Genomic DNA, 25,569 nt, shown 5'->3' on the forward strand with positions numbered 1-25,569 from the left:
TACTGTCCATCCCTGTGCTCCCTGTACTGTTGAAAACCTGAACATCATTAAAAGTTGCTCCTGGCATTGCTGCTTTGACCAAAGTGCTGGAACAGCAGACGGTACAAAATGTGAGAAAAGTTTCATATAGACTTGGCTGTAATTAGCCATGGGAACACCAAGCTGAAGGGAAAACAATACAAACCCCATCAGCCACAAGGCGAGGGAAGACTCGTAGCAGTGTATTGAGGAAGTCAGTGCTGTTGCAATAATTCTCTTATTAACCATTTTAATTCCAGAGCAGTTGTTTGTTCTTTTCTTCCTCGGCTAAAGGGAATTTCTTAATGTAGTTTTCCATTCCACCTTAAATGGAGCAGCAGTTGCGTAAATCCTGCACAAAAGGCAAAACACAACTGCTTGCAATTAAGGTGAAATAAGAACTATACCCTGGTCGCTTATGCTAGGCTACTGATGTTAAACGTCTGAGCAGTAGCAGTTTATTTTTACCACATTAGCTTAGTAGAAGTATCTAAAGGCGTCTAGGTCACTATGTAAGTGATATTGATCAAATTCACTCTGACTGTACATTTATATATGTTATACGCGGCAGCACGACTCGTCTTCAATCTTCCGAAGTTCAGTCATGTGACTCCTTTGCTGCGTTCCCTCCACTGGCTTCCTGTTGCCGCCCGCATCCGATTCAAAACCCTGACGCTGGCCTACAAGGCAAAAAACGGACCAGCACCTTCATACCTGATGGCGATGGTCAAAGCCAGATCTGCACCAAGAGCTCTTAGAGCTTCCAGTACGGCTCGGCTCGAACCTCCATCACTCAAAACACACAGAAAACAGACATCCAGACTCTTCTCTGTGCTGGCACCAAGGTGGTGGAATGAACTTCCACTGGATGTCAGAACAGCAGAGTCACTCACGGTCTTCAAACGTCGACTGAAGACACATCTTTTCAAAGAGTTCCTAAACTAAAAAAAAAAAAAAAAATTCCTAGGGTTCCTAGGGTTCTTAACATGATTAAGCTATATGTATCTCTTGATCCTAGTCTACAAACTAGCTTTGGATATCTTAAGTAACTTTAAAGCACTGTTGTAAGTCGCTCTGGATAAGGGCGTCTGCTAAATACCATAAATGTAAATGTAAATGTATACTTTTTAAATGTATGAACTTCTCAGAAATGCTGTTAGCTTGACATAAAGGTTGCTGTTAACCTCAGCGCTTTGTCTCCGTCAACTTGTCTGGAGTTCAAATTGCTCAAAAAGTCCACAACCTGTGAAGTTATATATATATATATATTTAGTGGGTCAAGTCACCTTTTAATTAAGTTATTTTTCTAAGCTATTGGGCTTAAGCTATTTATATGTTTCATGTTTGATTTTTCAGTAGTCTCTATTAAATATTATACTTGCAAATAGTACTTGTAGGCGTAATATACACTGAATTAAATTGATATGTACACTTCGCGCAGATAGTATCTGTAGATTCTATGCTAAATATGGCTAGTAACACCATGATACTTGTAAATAGTGTGATATTACTATATACACTTACCATAAATAGCATATGCCTATTTGATAGTAACCCTGTCTGGGTTGTTTCCCAGACAGGGATTAAGCATATTCTTGGACTGCACAGCATTTTTTAAATGTAGATTTTCTCTTAAAAGGAAATGGAATAGATTTAGTCTAGACTTAATCCATGTCCTTAAACTAACCACATATCTCAAAGTGTTATTAGACAACCCATTTTATGATTGTATTGAGCTAATTTAAACTAGACGTATTGCTGATAGAATAGAACTCTCTGGAGCAGATGAACATGAAGCTGTTGGCACCATGCTTAATGCCAGACGTGGGGTATAAAGGGGTATAACGTTTTATAGAATGATCATTCTCCGCCCAATACTTTTTGGGATGGGATGAGTTGGGGAGTTGGACATAAGGTTGGGAGGTGTGGTAGTAGAAAGCCATCCCTGGACAGTTGAGACAATTACTCCAACAAAAGCATTAACAACTCCCTTTAATACTGTCCCCATTCCTTTGAAATATACTGTTAAAATATAGTTATGATTTTTCAGGATCAGTGTTCCAATTGCTTTTGGCTGGGACTGATCAGCGCCATTGTTCCATTAATAAGAGCTAGGGTAACGTGGCAGTGATGCTTGTCATTCCACAGCCCGTCAATGCCGTTTCACACATGATAAAACAAAGCCGCATGTCACACGTGTAAGACGCTCAGCATGTAGCCTGTCAGCTCTATCTGTGTTGAAGATAGGAGAATGAGTCAGGACTACAGCCGACTGTGCATTTATCAACTGCGCTGACCTCTGCTGAATGTGTGAACGCTGTAAACTATTCAGCAAATATATGAAAGTGTCCTTGTGGAAAGCACCTCTGCGCTGTTGGAATTTTACCTTTAGTTGTGAGAAACATAAACCAAAAAAAAAACTGCAAGCCTCACCACAGCCTTAACTTCATTGTGATTAAATGGTGTTAGCAAGTTAGCCTCTGCTATCCATCCTGTTTAAAATGAAAGCGCTATAGCTCTTATGAATTGACATGACACAGGGCTTGCTGTCCGCACTCAGGAGTAAATGATGGTTTGATGGCTTTTATGCTTGGAAGGCTGCCACTGGGTTGGCCTCGATATGTTTCCTTTTTCAAAGGGAAAGGCTTTTCATTGTGTTACTGTCTAGAAGACGAAGAAGCGTTGCAGCCATTAATGGTGCCGCATGCAGGCAAAGCCTCATAAATCCATAAGCAAAAAAGCTGCCTGGTTTGTGTCTTGGTTGTTGGCTTAGAATTCTCAGTCTGGATTTTCACACCAGAACAGAATGCGAGCGTCTGTGCAGGTCTAGGATCAGAGTTTTTCTGTTGAGACTGACATGAGTCACAACGCGCTGTGTGGAGCAAAAAGAAAAATAGTTTCACACTATTCTGCTATGCAGCTTTGCCACAATCTTAATCTTGTAATCTTCACAGAAATATTTGGAGTGGCTGGGGTATGCTGCTTAAACATGTAGGTCCTATTTACACCTGTTAACTTCATTTAAACCAGTTACAAATCTAACTGAGACACATTTGAGCAGTATACAGCAGTGTAAACTAATTTCCAAGACACATCTGACAACAAAATCTTCCATTACAACTGTACCTCCCCATGTAATACACCACTGGGTACGTGATAATACCTAACACCACTTAAAGTGCAGATTGGCATCAGGTTTTAATCTGACTGATCAGAGAAGCATTTGTGTAAATGCTTGTGCAGTTGTGTAAATGCTTGTGGCTAAAATCTAATCAGAATACAATTTAGATACTAGTTGCATAAAGTGACCAGGTGTAAACAAGTGTTCACAATGTAACTGAAACATTGTGGTGGATCTTCATGCTTTGTGTTGGTGTTGATTATTCATATGCAAAGAAGCCTGGTGTGTCATGGTTGTTGGCTTAGAATCCTCAGTCTGGATTTCCTCCCCAGAACAGAATGCAAGCAGCTATTCAGATCTATTCAGGGATCCGATTTTTTCTGTTCAGACTGACGAGTCACTCAGTGCACTAAGGAACAAAGGAGGGGAAAAAAGGACTATAAAAGGACTAAGAGGTTGGGAGCATGTGTTTCCTGCAGGCTGTTCTGTTCAGTCTGCATCTCCATATAAATGGCCTTGGGGTGAAAGCATGCCTTTCTGAGTGTGATACACAGACCTCACTGTAGATTATGGCTTGTGATGTGAAGGACCAGCAATATGGGCTGACATGAGCGCAGCATTGCTTATTCATGAGCCGTTTTGCGGCCTCGGCCGTTTGTCATGATAACTGTCATCCAGCTTCACAGTGAAGAATCGGTTCACAAGAACTGACAAGTTTCCTCTCTCAGCCTCGCTAAGTTTAATACATTATTATCTCAGCGCTTTATTATTAATATGTGTGTACATTTGAGGAACAGCACTAATAAAAAGTAATATAGTGCGCCTGTAAGGAATGCTAACAAGCTCAATGTGTGGTAAAGCGCCCGGTCAGCAGCGAAAGCTGTAATCTTCATTCACAGCTTGGGAGAAATAGACCTTGATTGATGAAACAGAATGTGTTATATTTTGAGATGAAATCCTGAGAATCTTGCACGAGCATGGAGTTTCAAATTCAATGGAAATTAAGGTCCGGATTAGAAGAACGGAGTTGTAATTAGCTTGTGATTTTTGAATTGGGTAAATAGGGCTTGGCACATGCAGAGGAAAGGCAATGTGAGGGTACTTCTTAATCAGATATGTGCTTTGTAATTGCAAATAGATCTTAACAACCTGTGTAATGACTTACCTGCCACACCACAGCTATTCAAGGCCTTTGTTGGAGGCTAGCATCTAATGCGCATTCATTAGTTGAAATCAATTGAGCCATAGAAAAAAAACATCTCTGTGAATGGAGGGCTGTGCTCTATTTAAGAGTGATGAGCTCAGGGACAGAATCGTTTTATAGAGTAGATTCTAAAAATGTTTAAAATATATTTATATGAGGTAATATACGTTTTTTTTTTACCATGCATTAAAAGGCAAATAATTTTTGCTACCTTTTAGTAGGAGTTCAGTGTGCATTTCTTTTCTTTTTTTAAGTGTTTTTAGTCACATTATCTAGCGATTCTGAACCCCCTTTATTTAGCTTTGTTTGTGGTGCTCCCTGAACCACTTAAAAAAAAAAACACAATTTGAGCCTGATGAATCCTGGCATTGTCCTCTTGGAATATGCCTGTGCCATTAGATAAGAAAAAATCAATTGATGTAATAACCTGGTGGTTCACTACATTCAGGTAGTCAGCTAACCTCATTCTTTGGGCACATAACATTGTTGAATCTTGACCTAACTGCTGCAACCCCAGATCACAGCACCACCCCACAGGCTTATATATAGGCACTAGGCATGATGGGTGCACCACTTTACCTGCCTCTCTTCTCACCTGGATCCTCCATCACTCTGAAACAGGGTAAATCTGAACTAATCAGACCACATGACATGCTTCCATTGCTCCAGAGTCTAATCTATATGCTCCCTGGCAAATTAAAGCTGTTTTTGTCAGGTTAGCCTCACTAAAAAGGGTTTTTACTAATAAGGGCTCTGACCACAGGATGATGACTTTTGTTGTTTAACAATTGAGAAGCTACTCACTGCATCAGTTAGGGTTAAATAACTTTTTTGCCAGCTAAAACATAACCACCCATGCAAAAACTAAAAACTATCCAGTGTGAGGCTCTGAACTATTTGCTTAGCAGTCCTGCTAAGTCCTGAGTCCTGCATAGCTTCACACTAGAGTGATGCAAATAAATACTTAACATTGACCTGTACTTGAAAGCTCATCACAAACAGGTTCCTCTAAGAAAGTGTCTAAACAAACCCACAGGAAAGTGCTTGAAAGTAAAAGTAATCAATATCCTTGAGGCAAAGCAAGGTTATAGGAAGGTATTCACGCATTTTCAGCTTGTTTTTTCTACAGCGCGGACACTTACTTAGAAATTGAAGTTCAGGGGAAATGTAGAGGTCAATATCAGATCAGAAAGACCAAGAGAACTGTTGGCAGAAACTTCAGGCCAGGTTAGACAGGCCAATCAATACCTGAATATGACGCATAGAATCTTCATGGAAGTTTGGTTGTTAGTTTTAGTTAAGTTGAGAGCATGGTGGTGGTGCACTGTCCCCCTGTGCAGTTTTGCTCACACTAACATAATCTTTAGAAAAGTGTCATAGGAAATTAACTTTCCCTCAATTTCTTCGGATATTTTTGCATACTTTGTAGCATACATTTTAGGTTATGCCCAAAACTGTTCCTTATTCACTATACGGTGCGCTAAAGCAATATTCAAATGGTGTTTGTTTTGCCTGGGGATGTCAGGTAATATCATTTCACTAAAGAACATCAGAAAAATACTCCATATTACAGTTCCATGGCACATAGAATGTGTAATTGGCCTTCCAACAAAAAATATGGATGAAATAAAAATAGAATAACAAACTGTTGGCCCATAATCACAAAAAAATTATTTTTAAGAGAGCAAGAACTGCATTTCAGAAGGCGAACAGCTTGTGAACTGTGAAATATGTTCACTAGTGGTATTAGCAGAACTGCACGGGTGGAAGAAGAATGGATTCCACCAAATTCCATCAAATCTTAGACACAAATGTCAAAGCAATGTTCTGTTCCACTCTCCCTCTTTAAAGTTAAAAAAGGTGAGTTCTACTGTAGGATACTGGACTGAATATATCTCAGAACCACTGTAGACTATGTGGGAAAAAAAAAACTGAACTTTTAGAATAGCCCTCACATTCCACTCAGCTACATATTATAAAATATTTCAGAACTAAAGGCCTTATGAAAAACAGAATTAAAAGTGGAGATAAAATCCTCTGAAAAAACATGATTTAGCCTTATTTATTATGTTATTAAAGACATTTGCCACAGGTGTCCAAACATTTTCATGAAACTGTGTGTTCAGGTTTGTAGGCAGGTTTGTCTGTGTAGAAATCAACACAATCAACTAATCACAAATACACTATTCGACGTTATGCCAGTATTTTAAGCTGCACCAAGTGATGACACAGATGTGCAAATGCACAAAGTATTGCCAATAGAAAAGGACTCTCTGGAGCAGATAAACACGATTATATTAGGACCATGCCTAATGCCAGGTGTAGGTTAGTGGGAAATAAAGCCTCCCCACAGCATTGAGCTGTGGAAAAGTGAAAGTGTTCTTTGGAATGTTGGAGCTCCATCCAATACTTTTGGGATGCGTTGGGCAGTTGCAGATGGGATGGGCTTATGATCATCCAACATCCCAACCATATCCCATTCATTTTAGAGTCTGCATTGGTGGTTGATTTGATTGTATTTATTTTTTTATATTTTTTGTCTGTTTGCACAAACAATTCTAGCCAGGTGCCACCGGTCACGATCAGGACCACCCACTGGTTTGTCCACTGTGTCTTCTTTAAAAAAATCTCTGGTAGACATGTGACACTGTTGATCGAAAAATGTTAATGCACTCGAAAATAGAAATGAACCCCATCCCAGTGTTCAATTATCACTCACATATACTAATAAAGAAAAGACAGTAAAGACAGTTGCATCCGCAAAAGCATGATAAACCCGTCTTTTTTTTTTGAATACCCTTGAATTCCTTAATTTGAAAAATTGAACAGCTTTTTCAGTACGTTTGCTAGAAGGCCTATGTGACTTTCTGCAATATTAATAATTATTAAAGAAAAAAATGTGGCCCTGTAAAAAGCAATTGTGGTGCTTTTGAATTTTGGTGAAGGTTGATGACAGAATGTTGAATAGTGTGCTGAAGCTCCTAAGACAAATGACTGCGACAAACGCAGTTCATTCCGCCTGCCTAATAAAAAAGCCCTCATGTCCTTCCTTGTCTGTTTAGTGTGTGTCTTGTTCTGCCTTCATTCTGTTGTCAGAGTGGAGGACAAGCCTTGAACCTTCTGCTTACTTATTTCAGCAAAATGGAAGGATCAATCGGATGTGTTTGACTGTGTGTGTGTGTGTGTGTGTGTGTGGGCAAGTGTAATTGCACACAGAATGGTTTTAGTGAAGTGGGGCCAGAAGGAGGCCTTAGCTATTTTGTGGTGGTCCCACAGAGCCTCCAGCACTCTCTCTGAAACACCCTACTCTCATCAGCTCATCACTACTTCTTCTGTCCAAGAACCAGCTTTCAGAGCATGTGAGCGGCAGAGCCGAACACAGACGGCATTATTTACCTCATCATCAGTCCCTTCAGATACGTCAATATTGCTATGGGAACCGAGACAAAGCAACAGTAAAATATGAGCGCTTTCCCTTTTTTCCCTTGTTTCTGTTTTTTCTGATAATCAATATTGTGACTGTAAGTAAATATATGTTAATTTATTTTCATTGGATTACACATTACACCTAAATTGACTGTGTGATTAGAAGACACCAGAGCATCTGGCAGCCATCACAGTTTTATTATTTTTGAGTTTGAAATGGATCTTAAATTTGAATTGAAACTGATTGTAATGTGAACTGAGTGTGAATTAGATGGTGTTAGTTGTAAATGAAGAAAGACTCTGTAAATGATGAGCAGATGCTAAGGAGAACAGGGCCAAATATAATGTCTGATTCTCTTTTTTTTCCTCTCCCTTTCTCTTGTTCCCTTTCTTACTAGACATGGGACTCGCTGTGCTGGAGAGGTGGCGGCTGCGGCTAACAATGGTGTCTGTGGGGTGGGAGTGGCATACAATGCTCGGATTGGAGGTGAGTTGGAATAGGAAATTTGCATTCGATGAGCAAATCTAATCAAATGACTGTCTGCATCCTGCTATATGTCCATCATATTTGATCGAGTTGATAACATTTACACAGAGCAAGGCAACCAGTCATTTGTTAAACTTACAAATGCTAAGGCTAATCTAACATTGCTAACATGACTGTTCTAGTCCTGTACAGATCATATTTTGTATTTTCTTAAAAGCCAGTTTGTGAAAAGTTTTAAATGTAAAGAATTTAATTGCTAAAATCAACTTGATCCTTGTGTTATCGGCATTCTAGACTTTAAAAAAATAGTTGCAAAAAAGTTCCACCCAAAAGGAAATGTAGGATTGCAATGCTATACAGAAGGGAGCTAGAGGATACCAGGAACAAAAAATAAAAAAAGTCTAGACTAATATGGGAAACTTGTAGTACAACATGCCAGACATTTCGGCAGTTTCTAATGTTGTCCTTATTGCCCACCATTAATATTAAATGCAATATGGACTTCGTGAATAGACCAGATCAGACAATCATGACAAGGTGCAGAATTGGACATACTGCTCTTACCCACCGCCACCTCCTGGTTGGCGAACAGGCTCCAGTCTGCCAATTCTGTGATACTTCTCAAACTATTAAACACATCTTAGTAGACTGCCCCGCACTTTTAACCACCAGAAATAACTTTTAGAGGTTTACAAATATGAAAGAATTCCAGCAGCTAAAATACTCAATTTTCTGGAAATCCTTCTGTGAAGAAACTGATTTAAGTCTGTGATGCTCAAGTCAAACATTGTTGATGCCATAAAATAGCCAATATGTTGTTACAAACAAGCTAATTGTGTCCTGTGATAATCCATCTAATGCAGGTAGAATATTAACACAGTTCAGGCAGATTTTGCGGTAGAGAGTATAGAGCATCATCCCACATATTTTCAGTCATAGATATGTCTGGCCATGTGGCTGAATATCGCATAGTGTCTGTTTATTCAAGGCAAGCTCTTGAGCTTTGCAGCAGTGTGGACAAGCATTGTCCTATTGGAGAAACACATCACAGTGTAGAGAGGTTCCTCAATAATGTGATGTTTGTCTGTGTCTGTAATGAAGACTAAAGGTACTTTGTCATTGTAAAAAAAAATTGCATCCCACACCCATGACACCAGACCACCTGAACTTGTGACGTGTGACCACAGTGCCTCCACACATGGATTCCTTGGTTGTCTCCACCAATACAAAAGCGGAACTCAGCGAAGACTTTATATTACAGTCTGCCAGGAATATCCACCAAATTTTATTCCTGTCAGTTCTTGTAGGTGCCACTTTTTTGAAGATGAGTGCCGTGATGGATTTGTGGGGTAGGGTGACTTACTTCCGCTGACACTGCTGCTACTGCTACTGTTTTTGCCCTAAACGGTAGTCCTGAAATATGACTTGTTAGATTGTATTTATTGATTTGCCTGAGGTTACTTTCATCTCCACAATCTGAATCATCCGAGCAGTGTATAAATATCCTGGGTTATGGCACCACTCTGACCCTACAGTCCCAGACAGAATTCAGATCCACTAGGATTTGAATGCAGTGCCTTTTATTTTAATGGTGTCATTTTTAAGACACCTGTCAACTCTGTGTTTGAACTCTTGTAGGATGCAGCAGGGCAGAGGAGGAGAGCAGCCTTGTGTGTGTGCTCGTGTGTGTGTGCGTGCGCACGTGAGGTGTTTGTTTGCACTTGCGTCTGCATGTCTAATGGAAAAGAGAGGAAGCAGAAAGACTGCTGTAATTGCCAGCTGTGATGTGTTTCTGTGTTAAAAAGCAAGAGGCTGGCATCAGAGGGCTTTACTGAATCACCAGCCCTGCTTATTCCGGCCACAGCTCCTTCATTCAGTCCCCGCTCTGTTCATTTACTGTGATTTTAATCACCGGGGTTACCGCCAGCTCACTCGCCTCAGCTCACAGAAAGCTGTCTAGACCTTTCATGCATTCATTCACTTCTCCTTCTCTTTCTTTCTTTCTCTCTTATGCTCTCCGGAGCTCTCTCTCTCTCTTCATTTATGTCCTCTCTCACTTGCCTTCTTTCTCCTCTCTCATTTACAATACCTCTCATTCTCTGTCCTCCCCCTTTCTATCTTCCATTATTTCCCTTTCTATCTTTGTGTTCCCTATTTGTGTTTTTCTCTCTCTCGCTCTTTTCTCTCTCTCTCTCTCTCTCTCTCTTTCTCGCTATCTCTCACCCTCTTTCACTCACTCTTTTCACACTTTCGACTGTCTTCTGCTTTTCTTTCCTTCTTTTCCTGTCTCAGTCTCTTGCATGCTCTAGCTTTTCTTTCCTTTTGTCTTTCGTCTTTCCCTTTTTTTCTGTGCTTTTTTTTTTGGTGTTACTTTCTCTTTCCTGTTTGACATTTTTTTTACCCATCATTTTCTCTCTCTCGCTTTCTTTGTCTCTCTCTCACACTCTGTCTTACTTACTCTGTCTTTGTTGGCAGGTGTGCGAATGCTGGATGGCGAGGTGACTGATGTGGTGGAGGCTCAGTCTTTAAGTCTCAACTTACAGCACATTCACATCTACAGCGCCAGCTGGGGCCCAGAGGATGACGGGAAGACGGTGGACGGCCCTGCCAAGCTTGCCAAGGAGGCTTTTCTGCAAGGGGTCACAGAGGTCAGTCCAAGGGCCCTTCAGGTCAAGCCCATAAAACTCATCTCTAATAAGCTACTCACACAATTTCCTTTGTCCTCCCATTAGCGCCTTTTGCGCCCCGCGGACCCAAGCGAATGCGGTGACGCTAAGCCGTTACGGCCTGCTTAAACGCTTCGCCATGCAGGGGATAAGAGCATTGAGAACGAGGCGTGTTGTCACAGAGCTCAGCAGGGCTGTCGACTACAGAAATAAAGACGTATTTAGAGATTTCCCTGATCTTACAGGATGGAAAAGTGTGCATTCTAAATCCCTTTGTTTTTTTCGGGGGTGTTTTTTCGTGATAATGTTGTTTTTTTCCCCATGGCGCACACGCCTCCTCCCCGTCATTTCGTGTGCTGCTGGAGCGTTCACACTTGCGCATGCCGCACAGCATGAGGTGGAAATGAGTGCCAGTGGCCATTTTTCCCCCCCTCTGTCTTTTCTTCCCTTGCCATAATTCCTTCATCATCATCTTTCTGTCTCTCTTCCTTTTTCCTGCTATCCTCTCCTCGCTCATTCTTTTCCTGTCATATCCTGTGCGCTTTTCAGCTGTTTAATGATGCTGCCAGTGGTGTTCCGTCAGGTCAGAGGCTCCCTATTCCGGCTCTTTTTTTTTTTAACTCCGCATGGAATAAGAAAATGTGATTTTCTTTAGTCTGTGACTTTAAATTAGAATGACATTTCAGTGTTGATCTATCCTGCTGGTCTCCTCAGTTTGCTCAATTATTTATATTGAAATGGTGGATTTAAAAAGGGGAAAGATACACAGCAATTTGCATTTTTCTTTTCGCTCTCGATATGAGACGTGTTTGTTTGGACAGTAAGTCTGCCGTCTGTATCTCAAATCAAACATTGAAACCTATTCTCAGTGAGTGACAGTGTGAAATTATCTACATTGAATCTGACAAGTGAATACTGTGTGACCTTTCCAAGCATGCACCCTGCAGTCACCCCCCTTCCTTTATATTGCAGCATTCTGACTGTGCTGCTGTTGATCCACACCCAGGCTTTTTTTTTTTCAGCAGAAGCAAAAGTCGCTCTCAAATCTCTTGTTTACTGTTGATTTTTCAAGGTAATGCTGCTTGGATACAAACCGGATGAAAATTGTTATGGCGGACTTTGTATAGACTTAATTATGAGCAGAGAGCAGCTTTATCTCTCCCATAAGGATCCCCTCACTCGCAATAACTGCAGCTTCATTCCTGCGTTGTCTGGTCTAAAAACAACAAAAAGTAATTCAGTCTTTTCAACTCAATCAACTGTGAACGCTGAAACAAAGCAGAGAGTGGTAGTGAGAATTTAATCACATGTATTTAATCAAATCATGGATTGATTTTGAATAATGCTCAGATTAGTTTGCAGAGGAAGAAATCTTAAATAGCAACTATGTGGAGAACAGTTGGCAGATTTACATTATGTAGAGTCTATATAAAGAAAAAACATCATTTCATGGTTTAGGAGTTTGTGCACAAATATGTGTAGTAAGCTCAGTGAAAAGGAGAATTTTGTGTGATGGCAAAAATCTACACATGTGCCAGTATATATTAACACACATTTCATTATGACATGCAGCCCACTGTTTTCGTCTGTGTGTGTTATATAGGGCCGAGGTGGTCTTGGATCAATCTTTGTGTGGGCGTCTGGTAATGGAGGCCGGGAGAAGGACAGCTGTAACTGTGATGGATACACCAACAGCATTTACACTCTCTCCATTAGCAGCACCACTCAGTACGGAAACGTGCCCTGGTACAGCGAGGCCTGCTCTTCTACACTCGCTACAACCTACAGCAGCGGCAATCTCAACGAGAAGCAGATCGTAAGTAGAAATATAAAAGATGAGTGGATTGGAAGATGAGATTTTTAGATGACACAAGATAGATGTAGTGATAAATAAGAAAAAGCTGTATAAATCCCAAACGTCAGTAGGAGCATGGTTTTGTATCTGTGAAAAGATAGTACATAAATCAAGCACACAGATAAAATGACAAAAACCTTTAGACTTGACTTGATTTTTTAGCAGCCTATGGACAAAAAAGCTGTACTTTAATTGGGACATATTCTGCAAAACTCACATTTTGCATGCTTTTGTATTTCCACTTGGGTCTTAACAACCTCTATAAACACTCAATCATGAAAAGAATCCATCTATCCATTTTCTGAGTCAACTGAAGGAGTTTGGTGCCAGGAATCATATGCTTTTATGAGCCTTTTAAATTATGTACAGCAGGATTAGCCAGCAAACTTTATTTCTTTATATATTCACCTTATGTATGAATTTTACCAGTCAGGTTGTAAGGAACAGTAAAGCCACTCTGCTGAAGAACAGCATTTTAAGAGTTCCAGTTTATTTCTCCAGCACCGAGACTGGAGCAGTATTAGCATTAGCTGCTAACCGCACTAAGCACTAGCCCTTTCGCCATTTAGAGGCAAGTCAGTCTGTAGCCTGCTGCTAACCCTGGCTAGCACTGTTGGAGCAGCATTAGCATTTGCCACTAACCTGCTATGCACTAGCTCTTTCGCCATTCAGAGGTGAGTATTATTGACCTGTAGCCTCCTTCTAACCCCGGCTAGCACTGCTGGAGAAGCATTAGCATTCACCACGCTGAGCGCTAGATCTTTTGCCATTCAGAGGCGAGTATATCGTATTTGTAGCCTGCACATTTACAATGTTAAAATAAGCTACATGGGACGAGTCACTAGCTAATATCGGGCTAGCAGCTTACCTGAACACTAGTGCTGTTGCACGCATCCTTTGTGGAAATCTAAGATTACTTTAAATAAACGGAAATTCTTTACTTACCCAAATAAACAGATTTCAGGAGAGACAACTGTGTAGATTAACATCCAGCGCTCATTTGACTTTAAAAGAAAAGTTTTGTTTACTTAGCTTAGCTTTACTTAACTTAGTTACCCCACCACCACCAGCACCCAGTGGCAAGACCTGCCTTATTAAAAGGGAAACAGGACGACACCCTTGTTCCATAATAGTGTTGCACAATGCGTCACACCTCATAGTGGGAAAAATACGGTAATGAGTTTTTTAAAAGTGTTTTAAATACACAGCGTATACATGATTTTGTGTAAAGAACTTGATAAACATGTTTTGTATAGCCCATTGACCTATTCTAATTTAAGTAAAAAGGTATATGTTCAGATGATCCCTGAGCTATAAAAAAATTTGTTACATTAAGACTGCCATATATCCAGCAATTCTATATGTGTGAAAATGGAATGTATGTTTTTTAATAATAAACGCATTTCAGATCCACTGTTCCACAGCTCAGTGCTGTTATGCCAATAGGTTTATGTTTAACTGCTGCAGAAAGTCCCATTCTATTGGCACTACTTGTCTACAGGGACTAGACTCTCTCTGTGTGCATATATATGTATATAGGTCATATTCAAACAGGTATTTGCTGACCCTCACATGAGTCCATTTAATAGCAGCACACAGTAAGCCCACTTAATCTCATACATATAAATGAGCACAGTTAGGTTTAATTTGTGTAAATAGTCCTCTTGAGCTCATCCCTCTGTTAGACAAAGCCCTGCAGGAATATGATTCTCCACGTGATTGCGTTCATTGTGTGTGTATGTGTGTGTGTGTGTATGATGCATCTCTCCGAATCGATGTCTCTATCGCTCATTCACAATCACACACGCCAAAATACACTCGCACACTGGGCCTCTGCCAAGATTCAATGAAGACAGCAGAAACCGAATTGAACTAGATTGAAAATAAATCACGTGTGAAGTGTTTGGCTATTAGTCCTTTACAGGTTTACTCTACAGGTCATAGACACACACACACACACACTTTGCTGGCACACAAACGCACACCTACGTGCTCATTACCACCTATTTCTAGGTGCACATCTAAGGGGATATGTATGTATGAGGAACAGATGCCAGCCTTCCGCTGCAGTTACAATGAGCATGTGAAAGAAGGAGGATGAGTAAACCTGTGGTTAAAACTGTGTGTGAGACGAGCCGAAAAAAATGATTCCCCTGCATCTGCCCGCCTGCATATTCTCACAGGCTGTAGAGCTAAACGCGGTGGAAATTCTGAAGACTCGTGGCCTCGGGGGGATTCAAAACACATCACTCTGGGGCTCAAAAATACCTTCACAACCACCAGACTTGTTTGGGAGCAGTTTACACTGTAAAAACCTGTGAACTGAATGTAGAGATGGCATGATAACACATTCTTGCTTCTGATACAGATATTAATCTGTAAATACTGACACAGATCCAATATTTATTTTTTATAAACTACCTCGGCTCAGAGTTTTAACCTTCTATCCCATGATATGGGGACATTTTTATAGTGGCCTTTTCTTTTTTAACACATCAAGACACTATGTGAACATGTGCTATAGAAGATAAAGATTATTTAAATCCTCTTATTTTAAAAGCTGCTCACTTATTTTGGTTACACACTCTGTTTTCACACAAACTGCATAGACAGTGAAATCGGAGAATAAAGCATTAAAGAGCATACATGAACCGTACTTTATAAATCAAATGTTTAGACTGTTATCTTAAAATAGATGAATTCTGTTTACATGACTTCTTGAATAATCAGATAACTGAGTTATGAATGCATTTTTTATGACAGAGCTAAAATCCATCTCTCTCTCTCAATCAAAATTTTAAATCTTACTCCAGTCTTAGAAATTGAATCATGACTGCTTGAATAATCTGATAACAGTATGAACAGATGTCATGTTGTTAGCTGTGATTTTAGATAATATTTGTTACAATATCACATTCATTGTTTGTTGGAATGTTTTTTGTATGTTTTGTTGATGTTTTTGCTCTGATGTCCATTCCATCCAAGAATTTTCTATGGATACTGGCCTGGTATCAATAGCTATCATACTGTAGTATGCTTTATATAAAAGTATAAGATCCACAGCTTTTTGTGATGGGCCAAAAGCTATAAGTATACGATTGAATGTATTGTCATTGTGTCCTCTCAGTGTGATGTGCTGTTAGCTAGCTGAGATTGTAATTGGGTTAGCTTTTAGTCTTACTCCCTCACTCCCTTTCTTGGATTTAGCTTTTTTACATTCTGCCCCTAGAAAATAGAAACCCAATACTTTACCTTCTGATGTGTGTTTGGCTCCAGTTTGGTGGTTAGTGAAGGTATTCATGATTGATTTAAAAGTTAGCAAATAATTCGGAGTTTCCGGCCTAGGATTTTACTTTGTTGGGGGGACATTGGGGGCGGCACGGTGGCGCAGTGGGTAGCACTTCCGCCTCACAGCAAGACGGCCTGGGTTCGATTCCCGGCTGGGGCGACCCTGGTCTTTCTGTGTGGAGTTTGCACGTTCTCCCCGTGTCTGCGTGGGTTTCCTCCGGGTTCTCCGGTTTCCTCCCACAGTCCAAAGACGGCACGTCTGTGTGTGTCTGTGTGTCTGTCTCTGTCTGTCTGCCCTGCGATGGATTGGCGGCCTGTCCAGGGTGTATCCTGCCTTCCGCCCGATGCCTGCTGGGATAGGCTCCAGCCCCCCCCCGCGACCCTTCACGGATAAAGCGGTTGACAATGAGATGAGATGAGATGAGATGAGATGGGGGGACATTGGCTCAGCTTGGTTTAAGTAGCAACCACCCATATTCTCATATCTAGTGTCTGGTGATGATTTGCTGCTCCGGTGAGATGGATGTTTGTTGTTTGGATGTTGGCCGTGCAAATATAACAAGTTAATACTGTCACTAAACAGTTCTGAAGATTTTCGAGTTGGTCTGTTTTCCAGCCCTGATTTAATTATTCAGAATTATTAAACCCATTGATTCAATGACATTCCTTTTTACACACAACTTGCAGTCAAAAACAGGATTTCTCAGTACCCTTGCAGTACTTGACATAATGCACATTTCCGGAAGTCACAGAAGAATGATTTTGGAGCTCAGTATCTTATCAGTCCTAACAGAAAAATCAATACAATTTGGTTTAGTTAAGATTACCTTGGGTTTACTTTGGCAGTAGTAGGGTTGATCTTAAATAGAGAGAGAGAGAGACACGACAGATGGAGTGAAATCTGCATACCATGCAGCTTAGGGCTTTCTCTATGTAGGTATTTGTAGTATGCCGTGCCTTCTTAGCATTAGCCTAACTGGCTTTAGCCATGCCACCCAGACTTACAGCTAATTTAGATGCAGCTTTCAAAGCTAATTAAATCTTTTAAGCTGGAAGCCCATTACATGTTTTAAGTAACCTTCACACTTTCAACAATGCTGTCTGATAAGACTCTTTTTAAGCATTTCATGCTACTTGTTGGTGCGTGTGCTCGCCCTGTTCTCGCTGCCTGTGGGGAATTAGCCTAATTCTGCCTGATTCGCCAGTAATTATATGTGCCAGCGAGAGTGATTGTGGATTCTGGGAGTGAGCTGCTGCCTCTCTCCTTCTATTTCTCTCTTTCTCTCGCCTCATTTCACCGTGGCACGGGAGAAGCAGCCGGTCGCAAACGGCTCTTTTGAAAATGTGGAGTGTGGGTCCCTGTGTGCGTGTGTGTGCACATTTGTTTGCATTTGAAACCAATAGCAATTCCCTCTCCCTCCATTTCATTATGGTGACAAAGGTAATGCTGAATTAAGGTAAAAAAAAAAAGAGGCACTCTGACCAGACAGTTGGGGTTTTATTTGGTGCGAGTATGCAAAGCTGGTTCTCATTCTCATTTTGTGTGTGTGTGTGTGTGTGTAGGTGTGTAGGTGTGTTGATGCCTGCCTGTATGTGAGTTAATAACTATATATTGCCATGGAGACTGTGTGTCAGCATAATACAGATAAACTACCTTATTGTGATACTTTTGATGATGAAGCCGGGCAATATGGAAAAATATAGATCACAAAATTTCACGATACGCAGTATTTATCATAGTACAGTATGCGTCAGTAGATCCTTAAAAACGTTTTACTTTTAATTTCCACACAAGTGACATGACATTACGTGGATAACATGAATCAGTCTAAAATGATGAAATGATTCAGTGCATTGGCTGAATTCTCTGAATGCCTTGATTTCACCAAACCCTAAACAAGAATCTGTGATTGGTTGGGACACTCACAGCACACAATACAACATTCAGGGTTTCGGTAAGAGAATGTCAGTGTTATCAGCAATTTCAGCATTTTGGCATATGATCATTTTATTTTCTTAATTGATTTGGTTTCTAATTTCTAGTTGTCAGTTGTTCATTCAACTCCATAACATTGTCATTTTTCCACTTAAAAGAAAAGTTTGAAGAAATTATCTAATCAACGTTTCTATGACCACATGGTTTAAATAGAAGTGAGCATTTCTGTCCCTTTTCTATATTGAAACATTTTCACTTTCATATCAAGCTTGTTAAATTCAATGTTTTAACCCTGTTTCTGCTTAATATGGACACATTTTCACAGTTATTGGTCATAAGGCCAAGTACAGAAATAACTGATTTTGTTATTTGCTAGCACAAAACCATTAACCCCATCATAATTTCTTTCTAAAACCTTTTTTTATGTGATGGGGTAGAATTTTGCTTACAGAGTTAAATGGCCATTTTTTCATCTTCACAAAGGGCACCCATTCCTGAGAATGACTTGTATAATGTCTGCGACCAGCGATTAGCAGCCAATACACAGAGCAGCCCTTCTCTCTTCCTCCGTGTTAGTCCTGATGATGGCATTGCCTGAGGGCGGACCATTCCTTATCCTAAGCAAGGTTGGTCCCCAGGTCTCAGAGGCCCTAATTAAACCCAGGCCCAGCAGCATCGGTGATGAGGATGTCGTCTTATTAGTCTCCGGGGTGGCCATAGCTTCAGCGGCTGAGCGTGTGTGTGTGACTGAGTGAGGACGTCCCCTCTGCTGCCAGCGCTGTCGTGTCAGCCAGCCCAGCTCTCGCCTCTGGCTGCATACTGTTAGCCATTCATTTCTGAATGCTTCAGATGACTTTTTCATATCTGACCACTCACCTTTCCATCTCTGTGTGTGTGTGTGTGTGTGTGTGTGTGTGTGTGTGTGTGTGTGTGTGTGTGTGTGTGTGTGTGTGGTGCATAGGTGACAACGGATCTGAGGAAGAAATGTACAGACTCGCACACTGGCACATCCGCTTCAGCCCCTCTCGCTGCTGGCATCATCGCTCTTGCTCTGGAAGCCAAGTAAGTGATGAGCCCCACCGACACACACACAGACAGCTTCACTGTACAGGCACCCTGTTAGTGTATGTATGTAATTATGAGAAACCCAGACAGACAACAGTAGTTTTTAAATAAAGTTTTTAAGATTGAGTGGTCACATATAATACAAGTCAAAAGATTGGACATGTTTTTCTTTTTTTTTTATTCCCCCCGTACATTGTAAATTAATACTTAAGTCATCTAGACTATGAAGGAACACATAAGGAATCATTTACTTAAACTAAAAAGTTTAAAAGTGTTAAACAAACCAAAATACTTTGTAAAGCTATTGCGTTGCTCTTATCTGGAATGCTTAATGTTAACTTGTTGTATCTAAGGCTGGTAATGCTGATGAACTTATGCTGCTGCAACCAGAGATATCTCCTGGTCTTTCTTTCTCCTGGGGCAGTCCTGATGAGAGCCAGTTTCATCATAATGTTGCACCTGCACTTAAGGATACTTTCAAAGTTCTTGAATATATTCACCTACTTACTTACCTTCATTTCTTAAAGTATTTTTTTTAAGTATTTTATTTAGTCAAGAAATTCCTGCAATAATATGGATTAGAGCTTTACTCAAATAGGGCTAATTACTGTATCCAACTCTACCTACCTAGGTATCCAACTCTACCTCTAAGTACAGCTGATAACTAAATGCCATACCAGGTGACTACCTCATAAAGTTGACTAAAAAAATGGCAAGATATGCAAAGCTGTCATCCTAAGCAAGAGGAATGTAAACTTAAACTACAAAACATTCTGTTTTGTTGTTTACTACACAATTTCATATGTTTTTCTTTATGGTTATAATTTAGTATTAATCTGCTATGCAGAACATTTATAAAAATGAAAAATCACAGAATTTAAGGTGTGTGCAAACATTTGACTGGTACTGTATGTACTGAATTTCTTTTCTACCCAATTACCCCAAAATAATAATTTCTAAGTTCATTCCAAGAAATGATGCATCAGGCTTAGTTAGGCATTTAATTTGGGTTCTGTATTATTGGTGACCATGGAGGAGGGATGATTTCCTGATGACTCTTTCATGAAGCTTGAATTTCACTGCACAGTAGAACAGTGCACCACAACTCTTAAAGATCTTTTTACTGTCAAACAGAGGTTTTGATTTCTTGCCTTTCTAGCAATCATATTAAAAATTCCATCTAGCCAGCTGCTTTGAAGAGCCCTTAAGAAGCTGCTGATTTACTGCTACTATTACTGATACTTGAGGAAGCTGTTCTGAGACCTTGAGAACTTCTGAGAATTTGAGAGCTTTACTTTTTCATCCTAAAATTGTACAAAAAACAATTTACAAAGGTTGCTTCAAACGTTAGAAAAAATGTTTCATCTTAATTTTTTTGGTGATCAGTTTATCTTCTATTTAAATTTTGCTAACATCAGCTCTTTACCAATACCCAGTGCTACCAGTATATGCCATTTCTAATAATTTAAACAAACTGTCTCCTGTTTACTGCAACCGCCTTCCAAATGTCATCGGCCATCAACTTTCCTTCCATAAGCCCACTCATTAATTTCACACGCAGACCCCTACACACACACACACACATCTATCTATATCGACAGTCATAAACACAATGACATACAGCTGTCACAAAAACATTCTCTTACACACACACACACACACCTCTAGTCCATCTCTTCACCCATTTCTCATTGTTCACTAAGTCACACAATTTATCTCTTTCACACATACACACACACATCCTTACTCCACACACACTCATATCTATCCAACATTAACTCAAATGTCACACTTGACATCTAGTCATACATCAGTCACCTGTAGCTCACGTGACCTATCTTTCTCTTCCTGCTCTCACTCATCCTTCAGTTTCACACACACACACACACACACACACACACACTTCCTTTTCCCTCATACCTCACACATTTTTATAAATGTGACACCCAGTTGACATGTGCTTGACACTTGTCCTTCACTAAAGGAGACAGAGAGATTTGAGGGCAAAGAATGGGGGCTGGGTGCCCCTGCCCCTCTCCAGTCCAAATAAATAAGGTGTGTGTGTGTGAGTGTGCATGCATGCGCATGTGTGTGTGTGTGTGTGTGTGTGTGTGTGTGTGTGTGTGTGCGTGTGCGTGTATTTGTGCGGGTGTGTGCGTGTGGCTCAGTGACCACATCACCTCCTCACAAGTCATCATACTCAATTATGAGCTCTCACCAAGCTGCATAATATTTTGCCCCTCCGCGCTGGAGAGTGGTAATAAGACAGTGAAATGTATTCCGGATCAGCGACTTTTCCTCTCTGTTTTTGCCTTCGTCTCGCTGATGGAGGTAAGCGCGAGAGCACATAAGCGAGAGAACAATATCGTTTAAAGGGCTATGGATCGTTGGTGGCGAAATGTGAAATCTTAAGGCGATGGAAGGAGGTGAGCTTAGAAGGGGGAGCGCTTCTATTCCGGCCCCTGCCGTTCGGGGCAGTAAACCCAGCTTATGCACACTTTGATTGTATTCGCCTGAGGTGCCTTTGTGTTATGTCGCGCTGGCTCCCTGTAGGCCTCTGTCACTTCGCTTTTTTCTCCCCATTAAATCAGGTGGAGCGCTTTATGATGTTGCTGTTTAGCTGAAGGTGACTTCAGAGCCTGATGTTTTCGCCTTCCTCCTGTCCTCCTGGTGTCTCCTTGGGTGTATTCCCACATTACCCAGTCATGGTTAGGTCACCATTTGCACTATATTAAGCACTGATTATAAATTGTGTGTGTGACATAATGAATTTGTCCGCTGGGTCATTTATCAAGGGGCAAATAAAAAAGGAGCTGACTTGACCTTTCATAAATTACCCTGGTTGATTTATGAAAGTAGGAAAGTTCTTTTGTAAAACCGCTGCCATTTCTACGCTGCAAATTGAGAATTTCTATTAACACTTTTATTATTAATCCAAGTATGAAATCAGTGCCGGGCGAATGACCCAATATCGTTATCATGATTCATTGAATATTTTACTTTGATATTTACAAATCAATGATTATTTTAATACATGATGAATTTTGGATTTTTCTTTGGTAAATGATTTTCAAGTTGCATAGTTGGCTTGTTTTTTGAGTTCTCCTTTAGACTGCTTTCATGAAGCAGGTTGAATGAGGTGGAGTCACATGACTACACACATCTTTTTAAAGCTCTACATAAAATCTATAGTAATCTTACAAAAAACATTTTTTTCACTTCAGGCCAACAAAATGGTATTAGTATATTATCTTTTTAATTTACTTTAATATGTGATATGGTGGTGTGTGACAAGGTGGTACATTTAATCCTAATACAATTGTGGTCACCCTCCTATGATTGAATTCCTGACCTAGCACATATTGCAAATTGAAACCCTTTTTTCTTTATGTAAAAATAGGTTTTAATGTAAAACACAACAAAATGAAAAGCAGCTAAAACAATGAAAAGGGTTGGCAGAATTTGTTCTATTGGTTCCTGGCCAATTCAAAGGCTCAAATGATGTCCCTTCCTCTTCGTGGTTTTAGTCAAAACAACAGTTTATTAATTGTAGAAAAAAATTGTTGGACAAGGTGGTTTGACAGAGGGACACACAAAAATATGAATTATTACATCATACGTAATGTATATTATGTAATGGACACATATAATCCTAAAAGTAATAGGTAAAAAAAAATGATTATTGACTCATATGTCATGTTGGTCAGTTTAGATGTGAAAAATAACCTTTCGCTAATGAAAAATGATTCAAATTAGTATGTTCCACTCACTATAAAAGTTATTACTTAAATATCAGGTAAAGAAAATAGTTGAAGGATAATAGCTTTAAGCTTTGGAACACACATTTTTATTGTGCTTAATGCATTTCTTTAAATGTTGCAGATGCAAATGGCACCTATTTTGCAGAATGACTCAGGATTAAATAGATCTGAATTCATGAGGATCTTAATTATTCACAGAAAGGCTGTCAGACTCATTCGCTGCTTTCTCAGTTGTCGTATTGATGGGCTTCGGTAAATAAATATCAGTGCGGCTCTGTGAATGCTCGACCACCTGTTCCGGTGAGATACGACGTGTCCTGAGCTGCACCGCTGGACTTTTATGTGCCTCTGACGGAGTTGTTCAGACCCCCAGGGTTGTGTATTCTGCTGTGCAGAGCAACAGCTGATCTAATCAATGGGCACACACACACTGAGCCAACTGTAGAGGCACCATTTTTAAAGTGCTTTTTGATGACACCGCCCCAATGGATAGATGCAGCTCTTTTTGCTGGTAATTTGGAAGCTAAGTGTTTTGTAATTGTGATTTTATTTTTATGATGTGAGGTTTCACAGTGTGTGATTTAGTCTGTTAACATGGTGGAGCTGTTTTAGAATGACTTGGAGCTGCTGTTTAGGACCTGTCCCAGATTCTCTTGTTGGATTCCATAATTACTCTGGCTATAGTGAATAGGCTTAGAGTATAATGAATGTCCTGTTCACGACATAATGAGTGTGCTAAAAACATGCAGAGAATATCTAGTAGGGGGGGCAACAATGCTGCAGAACACTGTGAGCATACAATGCGAAAACGTGGCAGCCCGCATTGTGTGGACGTGACAATGTGTTGTGCAGAATAGACATTCTTTTAATTATGATATCGTATGCAGTTGCAGTTTTTAACACCAACCAGTACCAATCAACAAGGCACGGTCATGCCCTGCACAACACGCTCCTCGCCTCCAAGCTCTGGTCTCATTAGTAGATTATATGAGAACTGGATACGCTCATCATTTCTCTTCATTTGTCCGCAATATCATGGGAATATTGAATCATGAACCCAAGGCTGCAGTGAATCACAGGCTTGATGTTTCTCTGTACAGAAATAATATATGTTTCCTTCATATAGTCACAGTGCAACAATAACGCTGGTGGATATGGAGTACACAGAATACACTGTCATATGCTGCAGAAGGCCATTACTATAATAACATTATGTTATGTGAATAATACCCAGCTGTTTCTCTTTGTCAAGTGAAATGACTTCAACAAAAAAGCTAATCTAAGTCTCTCTGAGAGCAGTGATGCAATTAAGGAGTGGATGAACTGCTATTTTCTTAAACATTTCTTACAATTAAACAAAGAAAAAAAAACAGAAGTTCTGCTTGTTGGTCTTGACGAATTTCCTAGGGATTTGCTGGCTGCTCTTTGTTAATACTTTTCCTTGATATCTGGGTGTTGTTTTTGATTGTCATTTACAACTTTCAGTGCTTATTAAGAAGCCTGTTCTGTCTTGTCTTTCCCAAATAAGAAAAAAAGCAAAGATCAGATGGATTTAGAATTTTCAGAACTTAGAGAGAATTATTCATTTGTTTCATCTTATTAATACAGTTTTTTTTTTTTGTATGTGCTTTGGCAGAACTTGGCAGTTAGTTCAAAAATAATATTTCGAGAACAAAATTCAATATTCCACCAGCATCTGGATATAAACATAACAGGATACTGGTTGTATCTTCAAGTTTTACAGATTACAGTAGTTTTCTGCATTGATAGCAATACCCAACCACCCATGTTCACACGCAATTCATAATTGAATTAAGTTTACAAGGACAGCAGTGCGGTTTATTCATCACTTACTATTAACCTCAGTGCTACTACTGTAGTTTCGAATCATTAGTAACCTGCCACGCCTAAACCAGTTAAGACCACACTGCACACCACACTCTTCTTATGTACTCGCTATGCCACACTAAAACAATGCAAAGTGGAGCTGTAACTAGCAGAAAGTATGCTTATTGTATCAAGTCTTAGTCTTTGAATTGCCCAGTTGTTCTTTGCACAAGAAAGGCTACGGAAGGTGTCTGCTCAATTATACGTCCCCTAGCTCACCGGTTGACTGACGTAATACATTTTCGTTAACTGACGGTCCTTTTTTTTTTTTTTTTTTTTTTTATAATTTTATTTTAATTTTTCCCATTTGTTCCCCAATTTACAAAGCCAATTACCCAACCCACTCATTAGGACTCCCCCTATCACTAGTGATGCCCCAACACACCAGGAGGGTGAAGACTAGCACACGCCTCCTCCGATACATGTGAAGTCAGCCACCGCCTCTTTTCGAGCAGCTGCTGATGCATTGCCGAGCAGCATCACAGCGCGCCCGGAGGACAGCGCAGCGGCTCGGTTCCGGTACATCAGCTTACAGACGCCCTGTGTTATGGACATCACCCTAGGAGTGATGTGGGGAGAGAGCGCCATCTACCCACCCAGAGGGAGCAGAGCCAATTGTGCTCCCTCTGAGCAGCTTGATGGCAAAGCTGCATGAGCGGGGGTTCGAACCTGCGACCTCCTGCTCATAGTGGCAGCGCTTTAGACCGCTGGACCACTCGGCGCACTTGACCGTTCATTTTACTGAATTCAGAAGTGCATGTCTGCAAAGGAGATGCACTATATGTCCAAATGACCTCATGAATACATTCAACTACATTAAACTGCGCTCACTGCTGTCACAGCTTGTCTAGTCTT

The 25,569-nt window shown here is 40.3% G+C and overlaps 1 protein-coding gene across 2 annotated transcripts in view; it reads left to right on the forward strand.

Moving 5' to 3' along the window:
• furinb (furin (paired basic amino acid cleaving enzyme) b) overlaps positions 1-25,569 on the forward strand; it is a 148,396-nt gene that overhangs the window by 111,051 nt on the left and 11,776 nt on the right. For both annotated transcript variants that reach the window (XM_007228136.4, XM_022672158.2), the window contains 4 exons: positions 8,168-8,256; positions 10,732-10,904; positions 12,526-12,738; positions 18,963-19,063. In XM_007228136.4, coding sequence (XP_007228198.3) covers positions 8,168-8,256; positions 10,732-10,904; positions 12,526-12,738; positions 18,963-19,063 — 576 coding nt within the window. The remainder of the gene's footprint in view (positions 1-8,167; positions 8,257-10,731; positions 10,905-12,525; positions 12,739-18,962; positions 19,064-25,569) is intronic.

The sequence above is a fragment of the Astyanax mexicanus genome, chromosome 2 (genome assembly GCF_023375975.1).
Source record: "Astyanax mexicanus isolate ESR-SI-001 chromosome 2, AstMex3_surface, whole genome shotgun sequence".
NCBI classification, from domain to species: domain Eukaryota; kingdom Metazoa; phylum Chordata; class Actinopteri; order Characiformes; family Acestrorhamphidae; genus Astyanax; species Astyanax mexicanus.